Raw genomic sequence first — 23,828 nt, 5'->3', positions numbered from 1 at the left:
GCACCTAAGACCAATAACGGGGGCCTGGCAGGAGAGATGAATTCAAATTCTCGTTGCCCCTTGCCAGGGTTGTTTTAATGTTTCTCTCATTCCTCCGGCTGTATCTTCCTACTTTAATTAATGTATTCTGTAAATCCAGCAGTAAAGCTGTGTCTTGAGTTTCATGGAGACCTGCCGGGGAGTCCTCCATTTTGGATCCTATTGCTGCCTCCCTCACACACGCCATCATGACAATCATATTACAAAAGCTTTGAAATGGTTGCACTGGCTTCCTGTATGTAAAAGAACTGATTTGGAAATACTGTTAATGGGTCATGATCACTAAACAGTCTTGGGCCTCAACACGTTGCTAACTTACTTGAGGGCTATGAGGCTTCGAAGCCTCTTAGTTCCTCGGGAACAGGCTTACTTAATATTCCAGGAGCTCGGACCAAACAAGGTGAGACAGCATTTAGTGTTTATGCTTCCCTCAAACCTGCAGTGTGTGGAATCTATTAGCTTTTAAAATCAGGGCTGAAATCTTTGTCTTTTTGTAGCTTTTATGTTAAATTTTAACTTAAACTTTTAAATGATTGCATTCTTGATTTTAATGTTTTCCTTTTCTATATATTTGGGATTGTTCTGTCTTTGTGAAGCACGCTGAATTGCTTTTGTATGTGTTATATAAATAAAGCTGAGTTTGTCCGATGGATTTTCTTCGATCAGTGATGAATAGTGAGATGTTCTAGCCTTAGAAGGGCTTTTTTACAGGCCTTCAACTGACATCGCTTCAGTCCAGCGCATGCACTTTGGATATTAATATATAAATATATATATATAGTTATATAAATTTTATTATTGCAGTCAAGCAGCAGAGTCCCAGTGGTTCTGTATAGCAGTTTATTCACAGTAACACTTTTTACTCCTCAGTTCAAGACATAACAAAAGTTTCAGGCATCGAGACATCTTAACAAAGGAACAAACAAACAGATCATATTTGGCAAAAAGTTTCCAGCCATGCATTTAAGAGACATGAGAAACATAATCAGCAGCAAACACGAGAAGTGACGTGAAGAGAGGAGGTCGCCTCCTTTCAGCAGGGAGACAGAGGCGTTTCAAGGCTCAAAGGATTACTCCGCTGCTGAAAATAGTCCCTCGGATGCTGCACCAGTTTGAACATGGAAGTCCCACAAAGTATCCCTCCAGCTTTTATTGTGAAGGATCAACACTCAGACCAGTGAAACTCATTTCTGCAGCTGGAAAGTAAGCGAACCAAAAACTGCAGTGTACAGATTTCTCCTTTAAATAACACAAAGCACGAGAAAAGTGACGCCCATCCTCTCATCCGCCGCCTCTGCTCACTCAGACGTTCACACAGGTAATAAATAAGATAAAACACTTCAGGTGTTTCCCACGCTGGTCTTCAGTCTGAGGGGGTTTCAGTGTTAAAGGAACAGTCAGATTTCTTCCAGAGTCTGAGGAGATGGAGACGACTTTCAAGTCTGTGCATCGAGTACAGGAAGTGAATGTCATTTATGTAGCACCGGCTAACAACTTTGCTCCTCTCAAGGTGTTTTATTTAAGCGTAGAGTATCAGCAAGAACACCTGTGATGGAGCCTGATCTAAAAGCAGCGCCCGTCTGCTGAACCCAAAGCTTCAGAAGATTATTGTGACCGTAGCTGCAAACTACCCAAACTAACGAGCGTCTGAGGCCTGGAGAAAGTTCCTGCTTCGAACGCGAGCTGGACACACAGACCTGAAGCGTGCGTCAGCCTTCGTCTCCGAAGCTTCCTAATGAGCTCGGATCTCAAACTGTCCGACTGTTCCTTTAACTTTCCACAGGAAACCAGCCGAGAAGCTAAGTTATCCCTCTGACTGCTGAAACCCCGCCCTCACAGAGACCAGCGTGCGAAACAGCTCGTTACTCCCTCAGAGGTCATGAAAGAGCACAAAGAGCAGACCCCGCCAACCCAACGCCCGCCTTCAGGAGGTGCCGTCTCTCACTGCGATGCTGATGTTCAAAGGTAGTCCCGGCAAGACCGGCGTCCTCTGCGCGGGGTTCAGTGGGCGGAGTCAGTTGAACGCCTCCTTGTTGATCCACATCAGGGTCCGCGTCTCGTTGGGCTTGCACTCGTACTCGATGCTGCTGAACTTGTTGCCGAACTGGCAGTGCTCCCTCTTGTAGTAGTTGTAGTATTTGGCCTGCCACACCGTCTCAAACGTCCCCGCCTTGATAAACTGCACCGAGACACAAAGCAGAGGGCTCGAGCTCAAATTCGGCGTCAGGCTTTTAAAACAGGTTTTTGGTGTTTCTAAAGAGGCCAAACTCATGAATCCAGACGGCGTGCGCAGCCATCTGCTGACAGGAAACTGCACAAACGCGTCTGATTGTAGATCTATAAATCTGTGCAGCTGTCACACGGTGATAATACCACCTTAGATTATATTTTTTCTCTCGAGAAGTATAAACAGGTCAGGAATTTAGATGCAAATGTTTCTGAACACGTCCTCTCTGTTTGCTCAGGTTCCTGCGTAGAAACACACGAGGTGAATAAGCTGCTCAGGCTGTTTAACACCACTGATTTACTTTGAAATGCTGCACAAAGTGTGTGTTTGGAGGCGTCTCCTAAACTGTCCAATGCTTTTATGTGTTTTTATTGGAAAGGTTGCAACTACACAGGCTCTCGTCTCTGAGTCTGACCCCTCGGTCTCAGTCTTGCTCTGCTGTCACTCTTTCTTGTTTAGAGGATGTTGTTGGCCACCTGAGGCCCTCTGGTTCTCCAGATCATCCTGTCCCTCCACCATGTTTTAAGGAGATTGTGGCTAGCATAGAGCAGGCTGTTCAGGCTATCATAAACAGCATGCCTGCTAATTCTAAGCGTGCAGCCCCACACAGCGCTGGCTGACTGCAGGCCAGCTCCACGCTATCAGAGCGAGCCGCTGCTCTGAGACATCTCACCTCTATGCTGACTTGGACGGGCTGCCGGTCGCCACTCTTGGTGTGCGGGACGCCCTCGGTGTCGTACTGGCCGTGGTAAACCACCGACTCGTCGTCCCTGGACTGCTGCTCCAGCGGGAAGACGACGCCTCCGATGTTCATGTTGCTGTGAGGAAGAAGAGGCCGAAGGGTTATGCACGAAAATAAAAATATTGCACATTTTTATCATTTTTGACATTTTGTCTCAAACACTGTTAAAGACCGTTTGATGTCCAGCAGCAAGCCGAGCGTGTGACGTGAGAGCGACTCCCACAGTATGAAGGAAACAGGAAACAGCCACTCGCATCTAAAAGTCATTAAAATCATCCAGATGTGTAAATGCTGCGAAACGCTTCATAAACGGTTCGGTGGATTTAATTTGTAATTAAAATGTAATTATAGTCACACAGCATAAGGAGAAAAGGAGTCAGGTTACCTCAGAATCGCAGACGTGATTTTACTGTAAGCACATTGGAATAGTTCGCATCCCTGCAGCTCACAGCGTAAACACAGCGCATGTTGAACTGCACATTTGGATTTGCTGTTCTTTATGCTGATGATAACGGCTGTCCTGACCAGCTTGTTTCCCTTTCACACTCCTCTCCTGTACGATACCTGCGACCTGAAAAGTGCAGCGTACTCGGGTGTGTGTACTTCCTGTCGGCCTCCACCTGTGTGTCCTCCCTGTTTGTGTCAGTTTGGAGTTTTCCTTTCATGTCTCTCGTTTACCCACGAAGCCTGTTAACCTGCTACCGTCACCATGGTAACTGATGCTGAACACCTGAAGCAGAGTGTAACGTCAGTGTGGGACTCACTGCTGCTGTGACAGGAGGTCCGCCCCCTCGCTGTGGGCGGATCTTTACTCTCACAGTTACAACGATGGCTCCTGCAGGGCCCACAAATCACTGCCACATATCAATATGCACCTTTATTTAACTGATAGTACTTCAGTGTTTTTACATGTAATGGAGTATTCTCTGATGGTATTTCTGCTCCTGCAATAAGCACATTTTACCCCCGTTATTCCATAATGAACACGTCACTTCCTTTATTTGTCCCCGGTAACCGCAAACCTCCGCCCTGACCGGGAACGACACGTGATCCCCGCATGATTTATTCAGGCAGGTGTCGGATGCTCCGGCCTGCAGGAGGAGCAGCAGCCTGCTCCTCATCATCACCTCCTCATCCTCATCATCACCTCTTGCAGACGTTCTTTATCATTTCTCGCACATGCGCGCTGGCGTGCCGCACACACAGGTTACCGAGATGCTTACGTGGCCTCGACGTTTCCAGGCTTCAGCACCACCTCGATCTTGTACTTGGAGCCCGTGAGGAGCTTGATGGTCCGGCTCTGGCCGAACCGGGTCCCGTCCACCTTGAAGAAGACCGGGCCGTCGTTGGGCTGGATCCGCAGCGCGATGGAGATGTTGATGATCGGGGGGACGTCGTCCATGGCGCCGAGCTCAGGGAGGGGGAGGCGGACGCGTGAGAGAGATGCTGAGGAAGGACCAGAATCAAGCTGCACGCTCACACGGCTTCCGGTGACAGCTGCTTTCAAAATAAAAGACTGCAGCTGCAAATACCAAGGCAAATGTGTGTGTGTGTGTGTGTGTGTGTGTGGGGGGGGGGGGGGGGGGGGGTGTCAATAAATGTCACCGGTGGGCTGTTATTAAAAAAAATAAGTTTATCTGACAGTCGGGAAATTTGTAAAAGGTTAAAAACAAAAGAACAAGTTTAACGAAGAGCTTGTGAAACTGAATGTGACATAAAACAGGTTAGACAGAAAAACACAACACCTGTGCACGCGCAACATGACGTCACAGGCAGGAAATGACCGGGAGATGAAAATATGTTCACACCGCTGCCGGTAAAACGCTGTCCCCTCGTTGCCAAAGCAACATCTTTGTTACCTTTGAGCAAAAACGTTAAAAACAGATAAAAACAGCTGATTTAAGTAAACTTGAGGTCCCGCGTGTCCGTAAGCTGCAGGTGTGACTTTATGCTTTTATATCTCTGCTGCTTTGAAATCACAGACTGTCACACTGATGTCTTTGTGAGTCTGTGCTGCGTGTTTGCTTGAGGGGAGAAGCTGTGATGTGTCATTAAAAAGAACCGAGTCAGCAGAACCTCACGAAGATGGTTTATTGAATCATTGTCATATTTACACGAACCCAAAACAAAAAGGCTCAAATTTAAAAATAAAAAATTCACTTTGCTTCTCTGTGATTTTTTTCTATAAAAATTTTAAAAGTATGTACAAAAGTTTGCGTTTCCTGTGAAACACAAACTGCAGAGGGAATATATTAGAGTTAAAAAACCGAAGTGCTCGAGGTGCTTTGATAAAACTGGAACGCCGTCATCGATCCAGCTCGGCCTGCAGGATCTCGCCCCAGGTCTCCGCGTCCAGCGGCGTCAGCTTCCTGCCGCTCAGCTCGTCCGCCGACCTCACGTGGCTGAACCGTCCAATCAGCCAGTCTTTCTTCACAAGGCTGCGGATGTAGTTCCTCACCAGGATCAGCTGAGGACAGGAAACAGGAAACGGTCAGAAAGCAGTTCTGCTGTTTCTGGGTGACGCTGCTTTCATAAGCTGGACTAAAAGCGGTTTTTAATAATGACATTAAAAGAAATGGCTGCAGCGTCTGACATGTGGACAAGTCTTCACTCCGCTCTGTTTCACAGGCAGAACTAACAGTTATAATGTTATGAGTATATCCAACACTTCAGCCACAGGTTCTGCCCCTCAGCAGCCTTCCAGCAGAAGCCCAATCAGACGAAAGCTGATGGCTCTCAGAGCTGCTTCATCCCAGCAAAATAATTCCCAGCTGACTGTCACTATTCCAGGCCAGGGATCCTTTGGGGAAATTATTCAAAATTTCAGCTCAAATAAAGGGCGAAGTGTTCTTAGACATTTTCCAACAATATATTTTGAGGGACTTAAAGCTTGAATATGAAAAGAAAACAACAACATGTCTTCAGCGTGACGTTCCACAGGTGTGACACCGTGGACCAAACCTAACTTCATAGAACGTTTCTGTGAAACCTGCATCCCAAGTTTGTGATGCTTTTTGGAATATTCAGGATTTAATGTGCATAAATCAACTCGTCTGATACGAAAACCTGGAGATCAAATCTCAGCTCTGACCTGCAAACCTGCTGACACAGGTCACGTGACCTTCATCAGCATCAGATCCCTCAGAAAAACATCGATGGAAAAATGTTTAAAACCTCTGACCTTCATCCCTTTTTGACTAATGACTGCAGGATCTGAAATGAGCGTAGTTCCTGTTTGAAGCAGATCATTAACCTGGAAAAGTTTCAGAAGAATCTGAGATGTTTTCTAAGACATAATATGTTAGGAACCTTCCAGGAGAGGCCGTGTCTCCGGTCGCTGTCGACCTCCCTCTGGCAGATGGCTCGGACCATCAGGCACTGCTTCCTCCACAGCTGCTCGCTCTGCTCGATGATCTGATGCCACAGCCTGCAGGTCCTCGCCGCGCTGCACAGGCTCGCCGCGTCCAGCTCGCCAAAGATCCTCACGCTCATTTCTGTCGGCAGCATCTCGGCAAAGTTGCGAGGTGGGGCTGTGCCTTCGGCTGCCGTCAGGGCGGGGCCTCCTTCACAGAGAAAAAACACTGGTGGAGTCCTCCCACACACATGCTGCATAATAGAGTCGGACTGAGTGGAAGAGCCTGAGGAAAGAGCCGACAGCGATGGAGAAATGAGTCACAGATTAAAGACCTCAGACTTTTAACTCACACTGTGGAGGTCGAGTGAAGGATGAAGACAAATCACAGTGAAGCCTGAGATTCTTCATCAAACATGTTGCAAAGCACAGACGCAGGAAAAGCGAAATAAAATGCAGGTTTGTTTTTTATGACATCACAAAGACAGAAAGGTTCAAGATGAGCCTGTGAGCTGAAAAAGAGACAAAATGACTGAAATGAGCGAGAAAAGAAAGAAAAAGACCTCCGAGAGAGTAGCGACGAGAAGATCCAGCTGCCAAATAATGAAGACTTCACACAAAATAAGCAGAAAAAAAGCGAAAAGTTTGGAAACCAGGACACAAAGGACTGTGAGACGAACCAGAAAGATTCCGCGCAGAGAAGGTGAAGGGCTCCCACGTCAAACCGAAAGAGAAACACGAACAGTGGGGTCCCCACGGACCCAGCCTGGAGACGTCACCCAAGCACAAACTGCTTCCCGTGTCTGTCTTCAAAGACAGACGTGATAAATATCCCCGTTGTTTCCGTCCTGCGTGGCTCTTTTGGCCGACGCTCTGATTTTCGGTAACAAAAGCTGATTTTAATGCTTCACCCCGACCACTCGCCTCCGCCCCTGCTAACAGCTAACAGCTAACAGTTCATGAAAAACTCCACCGGCCGCTTCCGCTTTCAGACCGAACACCGACTTTTACCGTGCACGTGTCCCGGTGTGTGTGATAAGAAGGCGGCGGCGCGCGAGAGAAAACCGGTGTCTTACCGTCCGCGAGGTCTCTGACAGACAGCTCACACGGTTTAAATGTCCTAACGGATGTTTACAAACGTACGCTACGTCATCATATTTTGATTTTTGGCGCATGCGTGCAAGGCATAAACGTCCGTTAATTTAAATTTGAAAACCGTTGAAAATATGATTTTCTTAATTTTCTAATTATAAAATTAAACTGTAAAGCATTTCTCACGCTGCAGTTCTTAAGCAGTCCCTACCACATCCCATTCATTAATCTGCCGATTCTTCAAATATATGGAAAATGTGGAACTTTTTTTACGTTTGTTTGTATTTTTCATCGATAACTCACGTGCAACAACGCTGTCATATTAAAAGCATTTCGGCAGAAGAGATAAATGTTTTGTTTTTACAGATTCATTTCATCTGCATACACGGGGTGGTTAGCACAGGCAAGGTTAGGTTTATTTTTAAGGGAGATTAATAAAAGATCAGAGAGATTCTGGGCGGAGTTCGGTGAGTGACGTCAGAGACCCAGTGCGCACGCTCCGTTCCGACCCGGAAGTTTTGAACGGTGTTGCTGAGCTGAAGTTGTGTCGGTGCTGCTGCTCGGTCTGGTTCCCCTCCACAGTCCGAGAAGCTGCTTTTAACCTGAAACCTTTTGAACTGTCGAAGCGTGGCGCTGCTCTGTTTTCCTCCACGTTCCTCCAGCGGGGTGCAGCTGCCTCCGTCCGCTCCGCTGAGCCGATGTCTGGCTTCGACCTGGTCCCGGTGGACGGCGGGGATCCGGTCCACCTGCCACCCGGAGAGACGGTGTTGGGCCGGGGCCCGTTACTGGGAGTGAGTCCTCCTCTCCTCTTCAGTCTGAAAACATGACCGCGGATCATTTACAGACTTCTGCTCGTTACAGCAGCACGTGATCTTTAATCACGTGATACATCCAGGGAAGCTTAGCTTCACTTAAAAACATGATTTAAACCTCATAACTAATCAATAACAAAGTGACCAGACATGATCAGGTGGATCACTGATCTGCCGACGTAGAGAGGGCGGGGCTTCATAAGCTAGCACCTTGAACTTTGACCCTCCTCCGTCCTCCTGCCAGATGCTGCTCAGGTGTATCCTTTAAAACAGGGGAGGGGAATGCAACGCCTCGAGGTCCAGAGGTGTCCTTCATCCATTCATTTAAATGGCCTCCAGTTCTCCAGAGGCCTGGTGATGAACTAATCATCTGATCCAGGTGTGTTCACCCAGGGTGAGATCTAAACCCCACCCCTGCTTTATAAGGCTACAACGGGCCACTGTGCAAAAGTCTTGAGCCACCCATCATGTCTGTATAATTTGACCTGTTCCTGTTTAAAAAAACACAACTTAAAAAACATGAAATAAATGAAACTAAAGTCCACAGAAGAAAAAGTTCTAAACATGTTTGATCTGACCCGTCAGAGACAGCAGCGTGTGTGTTCGTGGACTCTGTTAGAGCAGCTCAGCATCATCACAGTGGGAAATGATCCGTCATGTGGGCGTGGCTTTGATGCAGCTTTTCCCTCTCTTGTTTTTCTGTCGTTGTTCTGAGACCTGGTTTGCTTCCCTTCATTCATCACGGCTGAGCTTGATTCTGTTTGATTTATTCAGAGTAATACTGTAAAAGGAGCAGCTGGAGACGTCTGTAAACGCTGCCTTGTTTCCCGTCTCAGATCAGTGATAAGCGAGTCTCCAGACACCACGGGCTGCTGGACAACCTGAGCGGAGAGCTGCGCCTCAAAGCCGTACGTTCGTCCTTCCTCCTGTTCCTGAATGTGAGGCAGGCCACAGGTTTAGGTTTAGATTTCTTATTACATTAGCTTTATTACATAATCATTTTATTATTCAACATTATAGTAAATGTAGAAGTGTGGTTGTTTCATATCATAGAAATCTCCCTTTGCTTTAAATTCAGCCTTGGTCCCTGTTGCTTTGGAAGATTTTGTTTTTAATTCCATTATTATTATTATTATTATTATTGTTGTTGTTGTTGCTGTTTGAGTTTCGGTTTAACCTCCTGCTGTTTCGGTCCTCAGACACACCTGAACCCGTGCTTCATTCAGTCGACCCCCACCGATGACCCTCGACCTCTGCAGAAAGGTTCCTGGCACGTCCTTCGTCACGGAGACTTCTTCTCTCTGCTGCCGGGTCGGTTCATCTACGAGGTGGTGTCAGTGGGCGGAGACGAGCGCACGCCCAGGTACTTCTGACGTCTGAAAAACGCTCCTTTCTGTCCTGATGTCGGTCGAGACAAAGACTCGAACCGTCTCGCTGAGTAATGAAGGTGGAGGCTGCTCTCAGGTAACGGGAGCTCTTTTATCTGTGCGGGCCGTGCCATGCGGGGTTAAACGCTCGGTCAGAACATTAGGCGCAGCGTAGGTTTCCGATTTTGTCGCGCTCTTTGAAGCTGACATCAAAGTTAATGCTTCCAGCTCACAGAAGTTCACATTTATCTGCATCAGTGTCGCTCCCCACAGGAACAGCCAGATGTTAGAAGAAGAAGAAGAGACACTTCCTGTTCCTCCTGATCCAGCTGTGGATCTACGTCCAGCTGCCAGACTGAACCAGGAGGAGCCGCCGCCGTCAGCAGCTCCGCAGGAAGACGAGGAGGCCGAGAGACCGTTCAAGGTAGGCTGAACTTTTCAGAGACGAGAAGCTGCTGGAGAAGGACTCCTCAGGGGGCGGGGCCTAAGAGTGACGTCAGCAAGTGTGAATATTTAATCAAGGAGGCGCTTTCAGAGTGCAGGGTTAATGTGATGTGACAGAAACATGAAACTTTAGAACAGTTTGTTTTTTAACAAACAAAGTTATGAGACAAACAAACACTGACAGAAATAATCATCATCAGAACAGGACTTACTGTAAGAATAAAGGAAACTTTGGTTGACAGCAGCTCCTCCCTCGTTCACCAGGGGGCGCCACAGCAGGCGGCTTCACGTGTTTGATCCCACAGTGGGCGTGTCAGTGGCTCAGTGGATGGCAGTGTGAAAGCGAGCAGCCAATCAGTGAAGTCGTCTCGTTGCGTTTCTTTCAGGGAGACTCGGCAGGATCGGTGAAAGACGATCAGCGAGGCGCCGCTCCGTCTGTGACCAGGAGAAGAGTTTTACCTGCATGGATGCAGGCGGCTGTACCTGCTGCAAAGACTCCGCCCTCCACCCCGACAGGTAACAAAGACCCGTCCTGTGTTCCCTCTGCCTGCGGGGGGCGCCCTTTCTGATCCTGTTATTTGTTTGAAAATGTCTGTTTAGTTTGGACCTGCCGACCTGCAGCGCCGTCACCTGCCACTAAACGAGCAGCTGTCGCACGAGCCACGCCCGCAACAACCTCCTCACCTGAGGAGGTGGAGTTCACAAGGAAGGAGGAGGAGAGGCCGAGGAAGAGGAGAAAACTGAGTGATGACGAAGAACAACCTGAGGTGAGACCTGTTGAGCAGAGTTTCTGTTTCCAGGTTTAAATTCCGCCTCCTGACCTAAGAGACTAATATGTCCTCTGGCTTTCAGGAGGCCGCCGCCCACCGTCGGGCTAAACCGAACAGGTCTGAGGACAGCGGCGAGAACGACAGCTTCACCATGAAGGCGGAAGCGGAGGACAAAGCAAATGAGTCTGAGAAGGAGGGCAAGATGTCTGAAAACAACGGGACGTCTAAACGAGCCGAGCCCGCCGGGTCAGACGGAGACGCCGAGTCTGGCCCCGCCCCTTCCAAAGCCCGAGTCAGAACGCCGTGTCCGTACGGGACGGCCTGCTACAGGTACGACACTGAAACACACGGAGTCACAGGCTGAATTTATTCTGAGAGCTTTTGCTTTGATGTCTCGTTTCCCTCTGAAGACGAGCTGAAGAGCACTCGAGCCGATGAGGTGCGTCAAGCGCCTCTTGTAGCCCCGCCCCTTCACCATCTCACAGATGCCGCTCGCTGCCTCAGATTAGTCCTTCAGATTTCACTTTTAGAAAAATCTTTGAAACAAGGAGCAGCTGTCCTCACTGCAGTGACTCCAGCAGCTGGTTCCAGCCCACGGTGTGGTGCAGGCTGCATAGCAAACAGCTGCAGGTGACCGCCCTGCACAGGTGGGCTTCACACCCTTCGTTTCCTCCCTGCTTGTGTTTTCCAGGAAGAACCCACTTCATTTCCAGGACTGCAGTCACCCTGGAGACACAGACTACGAGGAGGAGGAGGAGGAGGACAAACCTGAGTGTCCTTACGGCAGCGACTGCTACAGGTTAGAGCTGAGCCGACGGCCGAGGCTCTGCAGCTGCTGACAAACAGCTGGATCAAACAGACACCAACGAGGAGCCTCAGAGATCACACATCAGGGTTTAGTTACTTAATAACTGCCTGCAGCACATTGTTGCTGTCAGACAACACAAAGCTATTGATTTGATACTTTTTCTGTTTTATCTTCTTTTTATTGACTTTATTGCATAAAAACGAACGTTTTTGTAAAAACTGAGGGTCACTACGAAGGACACACACACACAGGGACATACACACAGGGACACACACAGGGACACACACACACAGGGACACACACACACACAGGGACACACACAGGGACATACACACAGGGACACACACAGGGACACACACACACACACACACAGGGACACACAGGGACACACACACACAGGGACACACAGGGACATACACACAGGGACACACACAGGGACACACACACACAGGGACACACAGGGACATACACACAGGGACACACACAGGGACACACACACACACACACACACACAGGGACACACACAGGGACACACAGGGACATACACACAGGGACACACACAGGGACACACACACACAGGGACACACAGGGACACACACAGGGACATACACACAGGGACACACACACACAGGGACACACACAGGGACACACAGGGACACACACAGGGACACACACACAGGGACACACAGGGACACACACAGGGACACACACAGGGACACACAGGGACACACACAGGGACACACACAGGGACACACACACACAGGGACACACACAGGGACACACAGGGACACACACAGGGACACACAGGGACACACACAGGGACACACACACACAGGGACACACAGGGACACACACACACAGGGACACACACAGGGACACACACACACACACAGGGACACACAGGGACACACACACACACAGGGACACACACAGGGACACACAGGGACACACACACACAGGGACACACACAGGGACACACACACACACACAGGGACACACACAGGGACACACACAGGGACACACAAACACACAGGGGGACACACACACACACACACACAGGGACACACACACACACACACACACACAGGGACACACACACACACACAGGGACACACACACACAGGGACACACACACACACACACACAGGGACACACACACACACACAGGGACACACACACACAGGGACACACACACACAGGGACACACACAGGGACACACACACACACACAGGGACACACACACACAGGGACACACACACACACACACACACACACACACAGGGACACACACAGGGACACACACACACACACAGGGACACACACAGGGACACACACAGGGACACACACACACACACAGGGACACACACACACACACAGGGACACACACACACACACAGGGACACACACACTGATGCGATTCGTGTTCCTCAGAGCAGCGTTTGTTTGGTTGACACTTGGCTCGCTGTCTCCGTGCTCGCTGCAGACTCTGCGATGAGTAATTCGAGTATTTTTAACTCGACGCGGCCGACGCTGCAGACGGACGGCTGTCAGGAAACATCGTCTGACCTGCATCGCTCGACTTTATTCTGACGTGAACTTTGTTTCCTCTGCAGGAAAAACCCCCTGCACAGGAAGGAATACAAACACACAAAGAAACCAGGTACGCTCATGGACACACACACATTTGTGTCGTACAGGTGGAAGTAAATAACAACAGGTGATAAATAAAAGGGTCTGAAAATTAGAAACAGAAACTAAATCTCGGCCACTTCATTCTCTGACTCACTCGCAATAAATCCCCCCACAGCTCGCCACGTCGCCAAAAAGACTCCCGCTGACGACGAGGACGAGTACGAGGACAGCTTCATTAATGACGACAGCGAGGACGCGGGCGATGACTCGGACTACGTCCCTCCTGACTCAGACGACAGCGGTAAGGAGGACATCAAAGGCCTGCAGAGAGAGGCTACGGCCTTCCTGAAGAGGAGGAAGTAAGCGGAAACCTGCCCTGCCCCTCGCTGAGGGCTCACCAGACCAGAACGCCGTGTTTGATGACGTCATCCTCTACAAACGAAAAGATCAAACCCGCTCCATCTGCATTAGAGACAGATGAGAGGCTGTCCTTTCATCTTTGTGTCCTGATTGATTTTAAACCATACCTGTGTGGTTTTTCACATTAAAGGTTCAGCAGCCTTTTGTAGAGAGGCTTTTAATGTGAAAAACATCTGTTAATATATTCAGCAAAGAAGAAACGAGTATGAACACATGATTTCTGCTTTCTGATTCCTTTTGTTTTTACTTTATGGTACTCGTCATGTTGGATAAGACACGTCCTCGTGTTGTTTCACATTAAAAGTCTCAAAGTCTTCCCTTTACAGACTTTTAATGTGGAAATAACATCAGGAAGTCTTTGTGAATAAGGAGTGAGATAACAAGGAAAAAACATATTTACATTTTTTTGTTGTATTTCCATTTTCTTCTTTGCTGTGGTGAGGAACATCCAGGTGTTTTTTCAAATTAAAAGTCTTGCAGCCTGTCAAACTTGGATTGCATCAATCAGGAGCACAGCAAAGGAGAAACACGTGGATTAAAACGTAAAACTATTATTTCTGCCATCATGTTTCAGTTTGCTCTACTTGTGATTAGTGCTGAGGTGCATCCAGGTTTTTTCAGAGTAAAACTCATATTTAGGCTTTCAAATATATGCCTATGTTTTGCTTTTAATGTGAAAAACAGAGGAAGTCTTTGCACTTTTTCAAAATAAGTCTCATTGTTTTCATTTTAATGTGAAAAAGTCTTCATATATCTGTAGTGTCACGAAGAAGAAACAGCGGGTGTCTTCTTCCACTAAAAGGACTTTTAATGTGAAAGGGATTATTTCTGGCTGTGGGGGTGGAGCACGTGTGAGGCCCACCAAACATTAAAATGAGTAACACTAAAATAAAAACCCGACCCATTTAAGTTCTGGATTTCCCCGAGTTTACCTGTAAAGTCACCTGTGAGAAGTCGACCTGAGGCCGTCCAAAGTGGACGCGCTCGGCTCAGTTTTATTTTGAAGCAGCTTTAAAATGAAGCGAGTGATTCATTCTGGTAAGACGACCCTCTGTGGAGACGGCGTCCTCCACAGAGGGTCCGAGCAGCGACCTGACAGCTGAGCCGTGGCGCTCTCTGAGCTGCTTTTATTTTGTAAATAGAGTCTGTGCTGTTGGCCACAGGTGAGTCGCTCAGAGAGGAAGGTGAACCGTTTTTATCAGCTCACTGATTCCTGGACTGTTTTTCTATTAAATACATCAAAAACAAAGCGGCGTCTCCTTTCTTCCTTCTGTCACAGCTGCGACAGGAAGTCCATTTGATTGATTAGGAAGCTCAGCCCCTGATGTTTGGCTGACCCGGCAGAGCTGTGGAGTGTTTTGTGTTTTGCAGCCCGCTGGTCACCTGTGCAGGTGTCATCCTGGGGGTAGGGTCTCTAAACGTTCTTTGCTAATCTGACAGAACAAAAATGTGTTTTTATGACAGTTTTTGGTTTCTTTTAACGATCGTAGTCTAACGCACAGAAAGCAAGTATTTGTTCAGCTGTGATGACGGCGGCTTACACTGAGCTTATACACAGGCACCAGTACTGATGCTGGGAGTCGGGCTGTGGGGAATGAGATGTCCAGTCTGAGCCGATGAATCCCGGCTTTGTCGTGGGCATGAAAGAAAATCATCGATGGAAACATTTGGTCATTGAGTGTATTCAGACTGACCTCAACACTGTTTGATGAGGACAGTTTGAGGGGAAAACATCAGGATATGACTTCAGACTCAGTTTAAGAGAAGCTCCTCGCTGTGTCGCTGAGCCTGAAACATCTCTGCTCTTTATAATATCTCACAAAGATAATCCGCATAAACACAAAATGCCGTTTTTACACGATGATTTAGTTTATTAGGGGAACAAAAGCTTTCCAAACCTCGCTGCCCTGTGATGTCGTCGCCTCTTAAAGCTAATAACTGGTTGTGTCATCATTGGCAGCAAGAACTGCAATCAGCTGTTTGTGATAACTGACATCGCCGAGTAAGACAAAGTCAGTGACATCATCAGCCTGAGAGGGTTACAGAGACATTTCTCAGGCTGTGGAGGTCACAGAAGAGCCCAGATTAACATCTGCAGACCTGCAGACTCACCTGGCTCAGATAAGGTCAGAGGTCAACAGTAAGAAAGAGGCGGGGCAAAGATGGGAGAGTCCAAGCAGAAACCACTGCTGACCAAGAAGATCACAAAGTCTCGTCGCACATCTGCCAACAAACATCTGGAGGATAATATTCTGAGGGCTGACGAGACAGAAGCTGAACTTTCTACGTTTCATCCAGAAACATCCCAGCAGCAGCAGCCAGGGTGGTGGTCGCGTGACGGTCTGGCTGCTCTGCAGGAACCAGCAGCTCCACCTCTGATTGGCTCAAAGTCTGGACTTAAACCAGGCCTGGCAGTGAAGCTGGACTTAGCTCCAGGTCGTTCATGATTTAAGAAGAGAGGCAGTTCGTTTTCACAGAGCTGTACCTGTTTGCTTCGTCCATTTCAGGCGCTTTTTATTTGCAACGCAATGAATATTAAAACACTTACAACCATGTGAGTGAACCCTAACATGGGCACACAATGCAAATCAGCAGGGAGGGACTGTAGCGAGTCATTGTTCTCTTCAGGTTCGCGTTCATCGTTGCTAAGCAGATTATACAACAGCAGCATTACAAATATGCAGATCAAACCTGTGAGACAGCGCTGCACACACACACCAGAGAAAGGTCAGAAACCCTGTGATGTGAGGAAGAACAGGCAGTATTGATTTCAGTATAAACTCCCTCGATGCTGCTACAGAGGACGCTGGCGGACTTTGAGTCTGTGCGTCTGAAGCTGCTGCGTGAACATAAATAAGAGACCGGCTTCACAGAGCTGTGTGCTGATCGGCACTAATGAGGGTGGAAACGATGGCGGAGGCTGAACTGATGGTCTAAAGATCAAACCAGCCCACGCAGAGAGCGCACCGAGGTACAAACAGCCTCTGAAAGCTGCACGAACACCAGCACGCACCACTCCAGCTCTCACCTCTGCTCCTTCATTACAAGCTTAAAAATGCATCTTTATTTGACATGAATATGAGCGGAGAATCGTGCATGCGCACGCAGCCTGCTGCATTACCAACAGTTTTACTTTGAACAGCAGGAGCACGTCGGGGAGTCGGGCTGAAATCCACAGAAGAAGAAGAGGCAGGAGGAGATGTGGTGGACTCCTTCCAAACTGCTGGTGTGAGGGCAGAAGGAGGTCGCACCAAACTCTGATTATGTCACTTTAACTGAGGGCCCCGAACGCTGAGGGGTGGTCGACACGTCTTCCTGAAGCCTCACTTCAGCTTCGTAGCTGTTGCCACGGTGGCAGTCGGATGTGACCATATCTAGATAACTTTGCAGCTAATGCTAGTTAGCAACTTCCCACAATTACCCACACAGCAGCCATGTTATTGGTCACATGATGTCATTAAAACGCTCCTTAAAGCTCCAACATCACAAACATGGTGCAGACGTCCAGTTCAGGTGACGCTAGCAGCAACAGCCACCTGCCAGTCAGAGAGGCCACGCCCCTAATAATGCAATCCAGTTTAAACAGGTCTCTGGCCTCAGTGTTGTAAATAATAACAATAATAATATTTTCATCCACATAAGATACAAACAGCTGGAAACGACAAAAACGGGATCAGAAAGTCTCTCCATGGACGATGCAGCGTCGCTAACACTCGGCAGCAGCCACAGTTCTGCTGAGCAAACACGTCACAGCTCGCTCCTCACTTCAGCTCCGAGTCTCTGCGTGCAGCCGCTTTACCGGATGTTTTGTGCCTTCCATAGAAGAAGAAGTAGGTAAGTACCTCAGCCGGCCGCCCTCCACCTCCTCCGTCACCCGGAGGGAGGATGTCCGCGGCTCAGCTTCATCCAGCCACTTGGTGGCCACGAAGCTCACCAGCCTCAGAGGGAACTTGATGGACTTATTCAGCTGCTTCCTGCTGTTTCGGACGCTCACAAAGCAGAGGGTGTTGATGATCCCGTTGCTCATGGCGATGCACTCGATGACGTAGAAGGCCACCAGGGAGTTCTTGTCCGTGGAGATAAGGGTGGGGTAAAAGTCCCGCACCAGGGTGAAACCGTAATACGGCGCCCAGCACAGGATGTAGGCCACCAGGACCAGAATCAGCACCACCACGGTCCTCCTGCGCTTCTGCAGTCTCTTGCGGATCTGTACCGTCTGAAAACCTGGAACATTTTTAAACCACAGCTCTCTGGAGATGTGGGTGTAGCAGACGGCCATGACAGACACGGGGCCCACGAACTCCAGAGCGAAGACGAGGAGGAAGTAAGAGCGGTAGTAAACCTGGTGGTCCACGGGCCAGATCTGAGCGCAGAAGGTCTTATCGGGGCAACCGTCCACATGTGGGTACGTCGTCTCTGAGGCCATGTAGGCAGACGGGATGGAGATGAAGATGGGGACGAGCCAGATGGTCAGGATCACGCAGCACGCCGTCTGGTGCTTCATACGAGGCCTCAGCGGGTGCAGGATCGCCATGTACCTGCAGACACAGACGGGAAGCTGGCTCAGGTGGAGGAGGGCCGGCTTTTGCGCCCTTCACACGGACTGCTTCTAAAACACGGAAACCTTTTGGTTTCTGAAGCTTTGATAATATAAATTTTTAGTTACCGTATTTTTCGGACCATAAAGCACATTAAGCGAAACAAAACAGATGAGTCAAACTACTCCACTCATTCTTCTTTCTTCCTCCACTTCTGTACCATCGATTCATTAATGCTGTATTCTATCACAGCGGCTCTATTCCCATGTTGCTGCAGTATATTAATGACTAACCTCGTATTGTGGATGGATTATCTCAGTTGTTCTCCTGGCTGAAGTTTGGTCCGTTTACAGCATCCTGCCATGCGACTGCATTTGTCTCTAACCACATTAAATCGGTTCGAGGTCAGTACGCACAACCAGGATTCATACATGAGGCGCTCCGCATTATTAGACGCACTGTCGATTTTTGAGAAAATAAAGGATTTTAAGTGCACCTTATAATTTACCTTTGACCACCGGGGGAGAGAGCGTGCTGAAAGGCGTACCTTTGCTCATGTGTGCCACAGACATGTATGGTTTGTTGTTATTAATATCTCCTTCATACCTTAATGAATCACTATAAACGAATACAAACATCAGTGGGATGATGAAATCAACATAACAAACAGAATATAGTCAACGCTTCCTAAATCAGCTGAATCATAATCATCTGATTTTTTAATGTTGTGATTTTTAATGAATCACAGTCTAAAGGTCCGGCTGTGAGTATCAGTACATCATCAGTTACATAGCAGCGCTGCATTAATCTAACATTGGTCTTACTTTGACCCAGAAGGACTGGCAGCTGGACGATGAGCCTGTCTCAGTCCAAACTGCCGGGCCCTATCAGGCCCTCTCAGGTCCTCTCAGGCCCTCTCGGGCCCTCTCAGACCAAACTGCCGGGTCCTCTCGGGCCCTCTCAGGCCCTCTCAGACCAAACTGCCGGGCCCTATCAGGTCCTCTCAGGCCCTCTCAGACCAAACTGCCGGGGCCCTCTCGGGCCCTCTCGGGCCCTCTCAGACCAAACTGCCGGGTCCTCTCGGGCCCTCTCAGGCCCTCTCAGACCAAACTGCCGGGCCCTATCAGGTCCTCTCAGGCCCTCTCAGACCAAACTGCCGGGTCCTCTCGGGCCCTCTCAGGCCCTCTCAGACCAAACTGCCGGGCCCTCTCAGGGCCTCTCAGGCCCCCTCAGGCCCTCTCAGGCCCTCTCAGACCAAACTGCCGGGTCCTCTCGGGCCCTCTCAGGCCCTCTCAGACCAAACTGCCGGGTCCTCTCAGGTCCTCTCGGGCCCTCTCAGGCCCCCTCAGGCCCTCTCAGGGCCTCTTGGGCCCTCTCGGGCCCTCTCGGGCCCTCTCAGGTCCTCTCAGGGCCTCTCAGGCCCTCTCAGACCAAACTGCCGGGTCCTCTCAGGTCCTCTCGGGCCCTCTCAGGCCCCCTCAGGCCCTCTCAGGGCCTCTTGGGCCCTCTCGGGCCCTCTCGGGCCCTCTCAGGTCCTCTCAGGCCCTCTCAGACCAAACTGCCAGGGCCCTCTCGGGCCCTCTCGGGCTCTCTCAGGCCCTATCAGGGCCTCTGATTTGGCTTTTTATCCTGTTCCCTTTGGAGGTTTTGCTCTTTTACAAAGTAAGACTGTTTTTGTGGTGGTTACGTACTGACGGCACCGTCTGGACACGGGACGTTTCAACCTGTGACTGTGAGGACACGTCAGAGATCTTTCTGCTGTTTTTCAGTGCTGTCATCGTCTTGTCTGTTATGAAGGCGGAGCTCCTTTTCCGCCTCTAAAATCTGTGGACACATTTCTTTCCTGGTATTTCTGCCTGAATGGATCGGATTGGTTGAATGGAGCTTTAGTTTTTCAGGATGTCCCCTCTCGGGGGTTCTGGTGTTTCTGTTGATGTAAGACTGTGTTTGCAGTTTCAGAGGAGCTGAGCTTTGATGTAAGCGAAGCAGCAGTCGTGTTCGTTGGATTTAATGGATTGTGTTGTTATCAGCTGCAGAAGTGTTTGTACCCTGAGTCGGTCTGACACGCTGCCAGATGTTTGGATGTGTTCGCTCTCAGGATAACGAGGAAAGTGGAACCACTTTGTTGTCCCCAGATACACAGAAGCTCTCTGGAAACACTAACAGCCGTCAGCCAGGCGTGATGAAGGACGCGTGGAGGACCGCCGGAGCGCGAGCTGCCCGGTTTCACTCAGAAACACGGGAGCTGCTTTTGTTGAAGCAGAATGTAAACCCCGTCTGTCAGCTGGTCCGCTCTGGAATGTGCTTGATGTGGAGCCACCGTCAGGACCCTGCACATCATCAGCGGCCTCGCTGCTGCCGCCACACGCTTCGACTCACACGCTTCGAGTGCTTATCTGGTTTCTTAGCGTGACTCAAACATCATTCATACTTTGGCTCAAGCACACCTGAGGTCACGTGACAGGAAGCATTAATGGAGAAAACCTCTGAAGATTGATCTGAGAGTACAAGGATCCCACCCCGGGGCGGGCTGATGGTCGTTTAAAAGAAGCAGCATTCCCACAGGGGTGTCAAAGTAAGGCCCAGGGCCCAGAATCGGACCGGCAAAACTCAAATATGGCCCAACTGGTCAGCTTAAGAAGATGTGGCAGTTTTTACAGATACTAATGAGTTCTCAGTAAATCAACAAAACCTTCATGTTTAATATTTAATGTGCAATGAGCTCCACTTAAGATCACAGTGGACTTCAGTAAACTTTACAGTAACTGTGCAGTAATTGAATTTGCAGCACTGTTACTGTAAATAAATGACAGGATATGACTGCATTTATACTACTGTAACATTGTATTGATTCTATATTTTTCCTGTAAATTTCCTCAGTATTACTGTAATGTTTGCCAGTCATGTTTTACAGTGTAGCCTCTCCTCTGACGTCTGATTGGATGAAGCATGATGCTCATGTTGGAGGTTTTGATCCCGTCAGAAGGACTCCAGACGCTCTGATCTTCATCAGCGAGTGATGTCGTACTGACCTCGTCCATCTTTCAGGCACAAAGTGAATATTTAAGATTTAAATGGATCACCTGTAAGGACGTCCATCCTGGTAGGATCCTGATGGTTGTTTCAGAGGACCAAACCATGAACATCAGCAATAATTACCAATCATTTCAAAGAGGAGTGGACTTTTCTGTTCCATACTTCTATTCTGTAATAAAACATCCTTTACGGAGCCTCTCACTACCTTTTTAGCTCCTCCTACTCTCAGACCTCCCTCTGGGTAAGTCAGTTTTCCTCTGGTTGGGCAGCTTCTGGAAGCCCACTGAGGGGCAGCTCTAAGTGCTGACGCTGTGGCAGAGATTCAGCAATATTATAAACCGAACGTCCGTTACCCAGGATGTTCTCACACGGAACATTTACACGCCAAACCAACCGAAGCACAAACAGAGGCTCTGTGTTGTCTGCTTGTGTTCCTGGAGGTGAACTCACCTGTCCACGGCGATGGCCAGGAGAGCGTTTGTGGACACGTAGAGCGAGACAGTGCGCAGGTAGTTGGTGGAGGCACAGAGCAGCAGGCCGTGCTCCCACGACAGCTGCTTCACCACGTAGTAGTCTAGCAGGAAGGGACAGCAGATCGCTGCCACCAGCACGTCCGACACGGCTAGGTTGGCGATGAGCAGGTTGGTCAGGTTTCTGAGCTGCTTGTAGCGGGCGAGGCTGGTGATGAAGAGGCAGTTCCCCACGCCGCACACCAGCATGATGCCCACCAGCACCACGCCAATGACTATGGTGGCCACGAAGAAGGCCCGCCCCTGCGTGGTGTCCAGGATCTCGTCTGGGGAAATCCCGTAATCTGGGAAGACACCCACCAGCGCTGAGCTGCTGTTGGTCGAGGTGCACATTTTGGATCAGGTCAGCATGCTCGCACTGCTACGCCTGCAGGGACGGGACAACAAGGCAAGGGTTAACCTTTGAAATTTGGGAGGGGCCAAAGTTCACGTTTGAACCGATCAAAAACACCTTTCTATGACTGGTCGCTGTCGTGAAGCTCACCTCTGTTCTCAGGTCAGAGAAGCGAGGACCCTAACTAGAGGTTGTCATGGTTGCAGTAATAAAAAGGTTGACGGTTAACGGTTGGCAGTGACTAAAAGTGGACCCACCAAAAGATGCAGTTCCTCTAACGGCCAGTTGAGGCTAATGCTAGTCCTCACAGACTCACAAACACAGAGCTTCTCACCGCAGGGGGCGCTCTCGAGTTCATCCAGACTGAACGGGGCAAACATTTTTGTCTTCTGTATATTTTTTAATAGGAGGGTTTGAGTCAGTGGCTATAGTTCAGAGGTAACATATTAACGATCTTTTGGAAACCACCATCGCGGCGACGCCCTGTCCTACATCATTAACCGACCAATCAGCACGCACTAGCAGAACGCTGGGGTTTTGTGGACAGCGTGAGAAAATTTACACAGACTAAAATAAAATGTTTTTGTCTAGGAACAGCGCCCCCTGCTGCACATGCAGCTGAATTATAGCAGGTTCCTGTACAGTGATATTAACAGGAAGTGGTTTGGGAGCATAAATGCATATAACAGAGCGCCCCCTTCAGGCCAGCCTGTGTTTCTAAAGCCATTACTGCCATGACCGCTGATGGCTTCTTTCCCTGCGTGTTTGCTGCAGATGGAGCGTGTCGTTGGCCGCTCGGGGTGAGGCTGGATGTTTGGTGTGCAGCAGTCGTCAGATTCGCCTGCAGGCTGGGGAATGTTGCATCTCAGCTCTGAAAACTCGACGCAGGAGCTTCTCACCAACCTGCCTCCTGATTGTTCTTTGTGCTGCAAGGAGCTGCTGCTCACATCATCGTTAACCCTTTAGCGCAGCACGCCGTGTCCTGTGGGGACGAGTCTTTCCTGCCGTTGTTGTTTTAAAATGTTTCACAGATTATTGATTCATATACTTTTAAACAGACTCGGGAGCTTACATCGCTGAGAAACAGACAGTTTAAAAAGCTTTCATGCAATATGTCATTATAAAAACACAACATTAAACTGCACTGCTTTAACGTCTGCTTAATGTTTTAGTGCTCATAATAATTTCAGTATATATATATATTTTTAAACAGATTTAATGTTTATTTTTAATAATAATAATAATATAATATTAATATAATATAATAATATAATTATTATTATTAAAAATAATAACGAATAGACCCCTGTGGAACCATTTGCATGTCCCAAAACTTTAGTTATAAACGTATTCATGACTACGGTCGCTTGCCTGCTGTGATGGTTGGAGACGGTGGAGTCGAGCTGAAGATGTTCAGACGTTCGGTGAGCAGGATGGACCTGAGTCCATCAGAGGGACAGCTCAGAGTCAGAGAGGTGGAGGTGGTCTGAGCATGTGCAGAGGGGGTGTGGATATACTGGACAAAGGATGAACAGACATGGGTTGTATTTTAGACTAAATATACTTCATTGTAAGACCAGCTTGTGAGTCTAAGTCATTTAAGTGTTGATTTACGATGGTGAGCTGAGAAAAGGCAACACTGTTTAGAAAAAGACTAAAAGGTGACATTTTAACAAACTCGCTGG

At 48.8% G+C, this 23,828-nt stretch overlaps 4 protein-coding genes across 10 annotated transcripts; 1 reads left to right on the top strand and 3 right to left on the bottom strand.

Annotated features, from left to right (window-relative positions):
- Positions 1-865: 865 nt before the first annotated feature.
- Positions 866-4,504, bottom strand: cnrip1a (cannabinoid receptor interacting protein 1a). The gene is made up of 3 exons (XM_026169507.2): positions 4,232-4,504; positions 2,940-3,084; positions 866-2,218 (listed from the first exon to the last, which is right to left on the bottom strand). The coding sequence occupies exons 1-3, from the start codon at positions 4,408-4,410 to the stop codon at positions 2,054-2,056; spliced, it is 489 nt and encodes a 162-aa protein (XP_026025292.1). The 5' UTR covers positions 4,411-4,504; the 3' UTR covers positions 866-2,053.
- A 577-nt stretch (positions 4,505-5,081) lies between these two features.
- Positions 5,082-7,544, bottom strand: fbxo48 (F-box protein 48). 2 transcript variants are annotated; one of them, XM_026169509.2, is made up of 3 exons: positions 7,437-7,544; positions 6,318-6,646; positions 5,082-5,475 (listed from the first exon to the last, which is right to left on the bottom strand). In XM_026169509.2, the coding sequence occupies exons 2-3, from the start codon at positions 6,618-6,620 to the stop codon at positions 5,314-5,316; spliced, it is 465 nt and encodes a 154-aa protein (XP_026025294.1). In that variant the 5' UTR covers positions 6,621-6,646; positions 7,437-7,544; the 3' UTR covers positions 5,082-5,313. The 2 variants fall into 2 exon arrangements, with proteins under 2 accessions (XP_026025294.1, XP_026025295.1); XM_026169510.2 differs by having other exon boundaries at positions 7,041-7,509.
- A 170-nt stretch (positions 7,545-7,714) lies between these two features.
- aplf (aprataxin and PNKP like factor) lies at positions 7,715-14,954 on the top strand. Of its 6 annotated transcripts, none has more exons than XM_026169477.2 (10): positions 7,715-8,243; positions 9,101-9,202; positions 9,464-9,627; positions 9,905-10,055; positions 10,462-10,591; positions 10,676-10,842; positions 10,928-11,175; positions 11,537-11,644; positions 13,267-13,313; positions 13,461-14,954. In XM_026169477.2, the coding sequence occupies exons 1-10, from the start codon at positions 8,151-8,153 to the stop codon at positions 13,646-13,648; spliced, it is 1,398 nt and encodes a 465-aa protein (XP_026025262.2). In that variant the 5' UTR covers positions 7,715-8,150; the 3' UTR covers positions 13,649-14,954. The 6 variants fall into 6 exon arrangements, with proteins under 6 accessions (XP_026025262.2, XP_026025261.2, XP_080158418.1 ...); XM_026169476.2 differs by having other exon boundaries at positions 13,446-14,954; XM_026169478.2 differs by having other exon boundaries at positions 7,717-8,243; positions 9,101-9,172; positions 13,446-14,954.
- Positions 14,542-22,352, bottom strand: prokr1a (prokineticin receptor 1a). Its single transcript, XM_026169512.2, has 2 exons — positions 21,730-22,352; positions 14,542-18,243 (listed from the first exon to the last, which is right to left on the bottom strand). The coding sequence occupies exons 1-2, from the start codon at positions 22,140-22,142 to the stop codon at positions 17,472-17,474; spliced, it is 1,185 nt and encodes a 394-aa protein (XP_026025297.1). The 5' UTR covers positions 22,143-22,352; the 3' UTR covers positions 14,542-17,471.
- Positions 22,353-23,828: the final 1,476 nt, after the last annotated feature.

This window comes from Astatotilapia calliptera, chromosome 6, assembly GCF_964374335.1.
Source record: "Astatotilapia calliptera chromosome 6, fAstCal68.1, whole genome shotgun sequence".
NCBI lineage: Eukaryota > Metazoa > Chordata > Actinopteri > Cichliformes > Cichlidae > Astatotilapia > Astatotilapia calliptera.
This window is presented reverse-complemented; position numbering and strand designations above follow the sequence as displayed.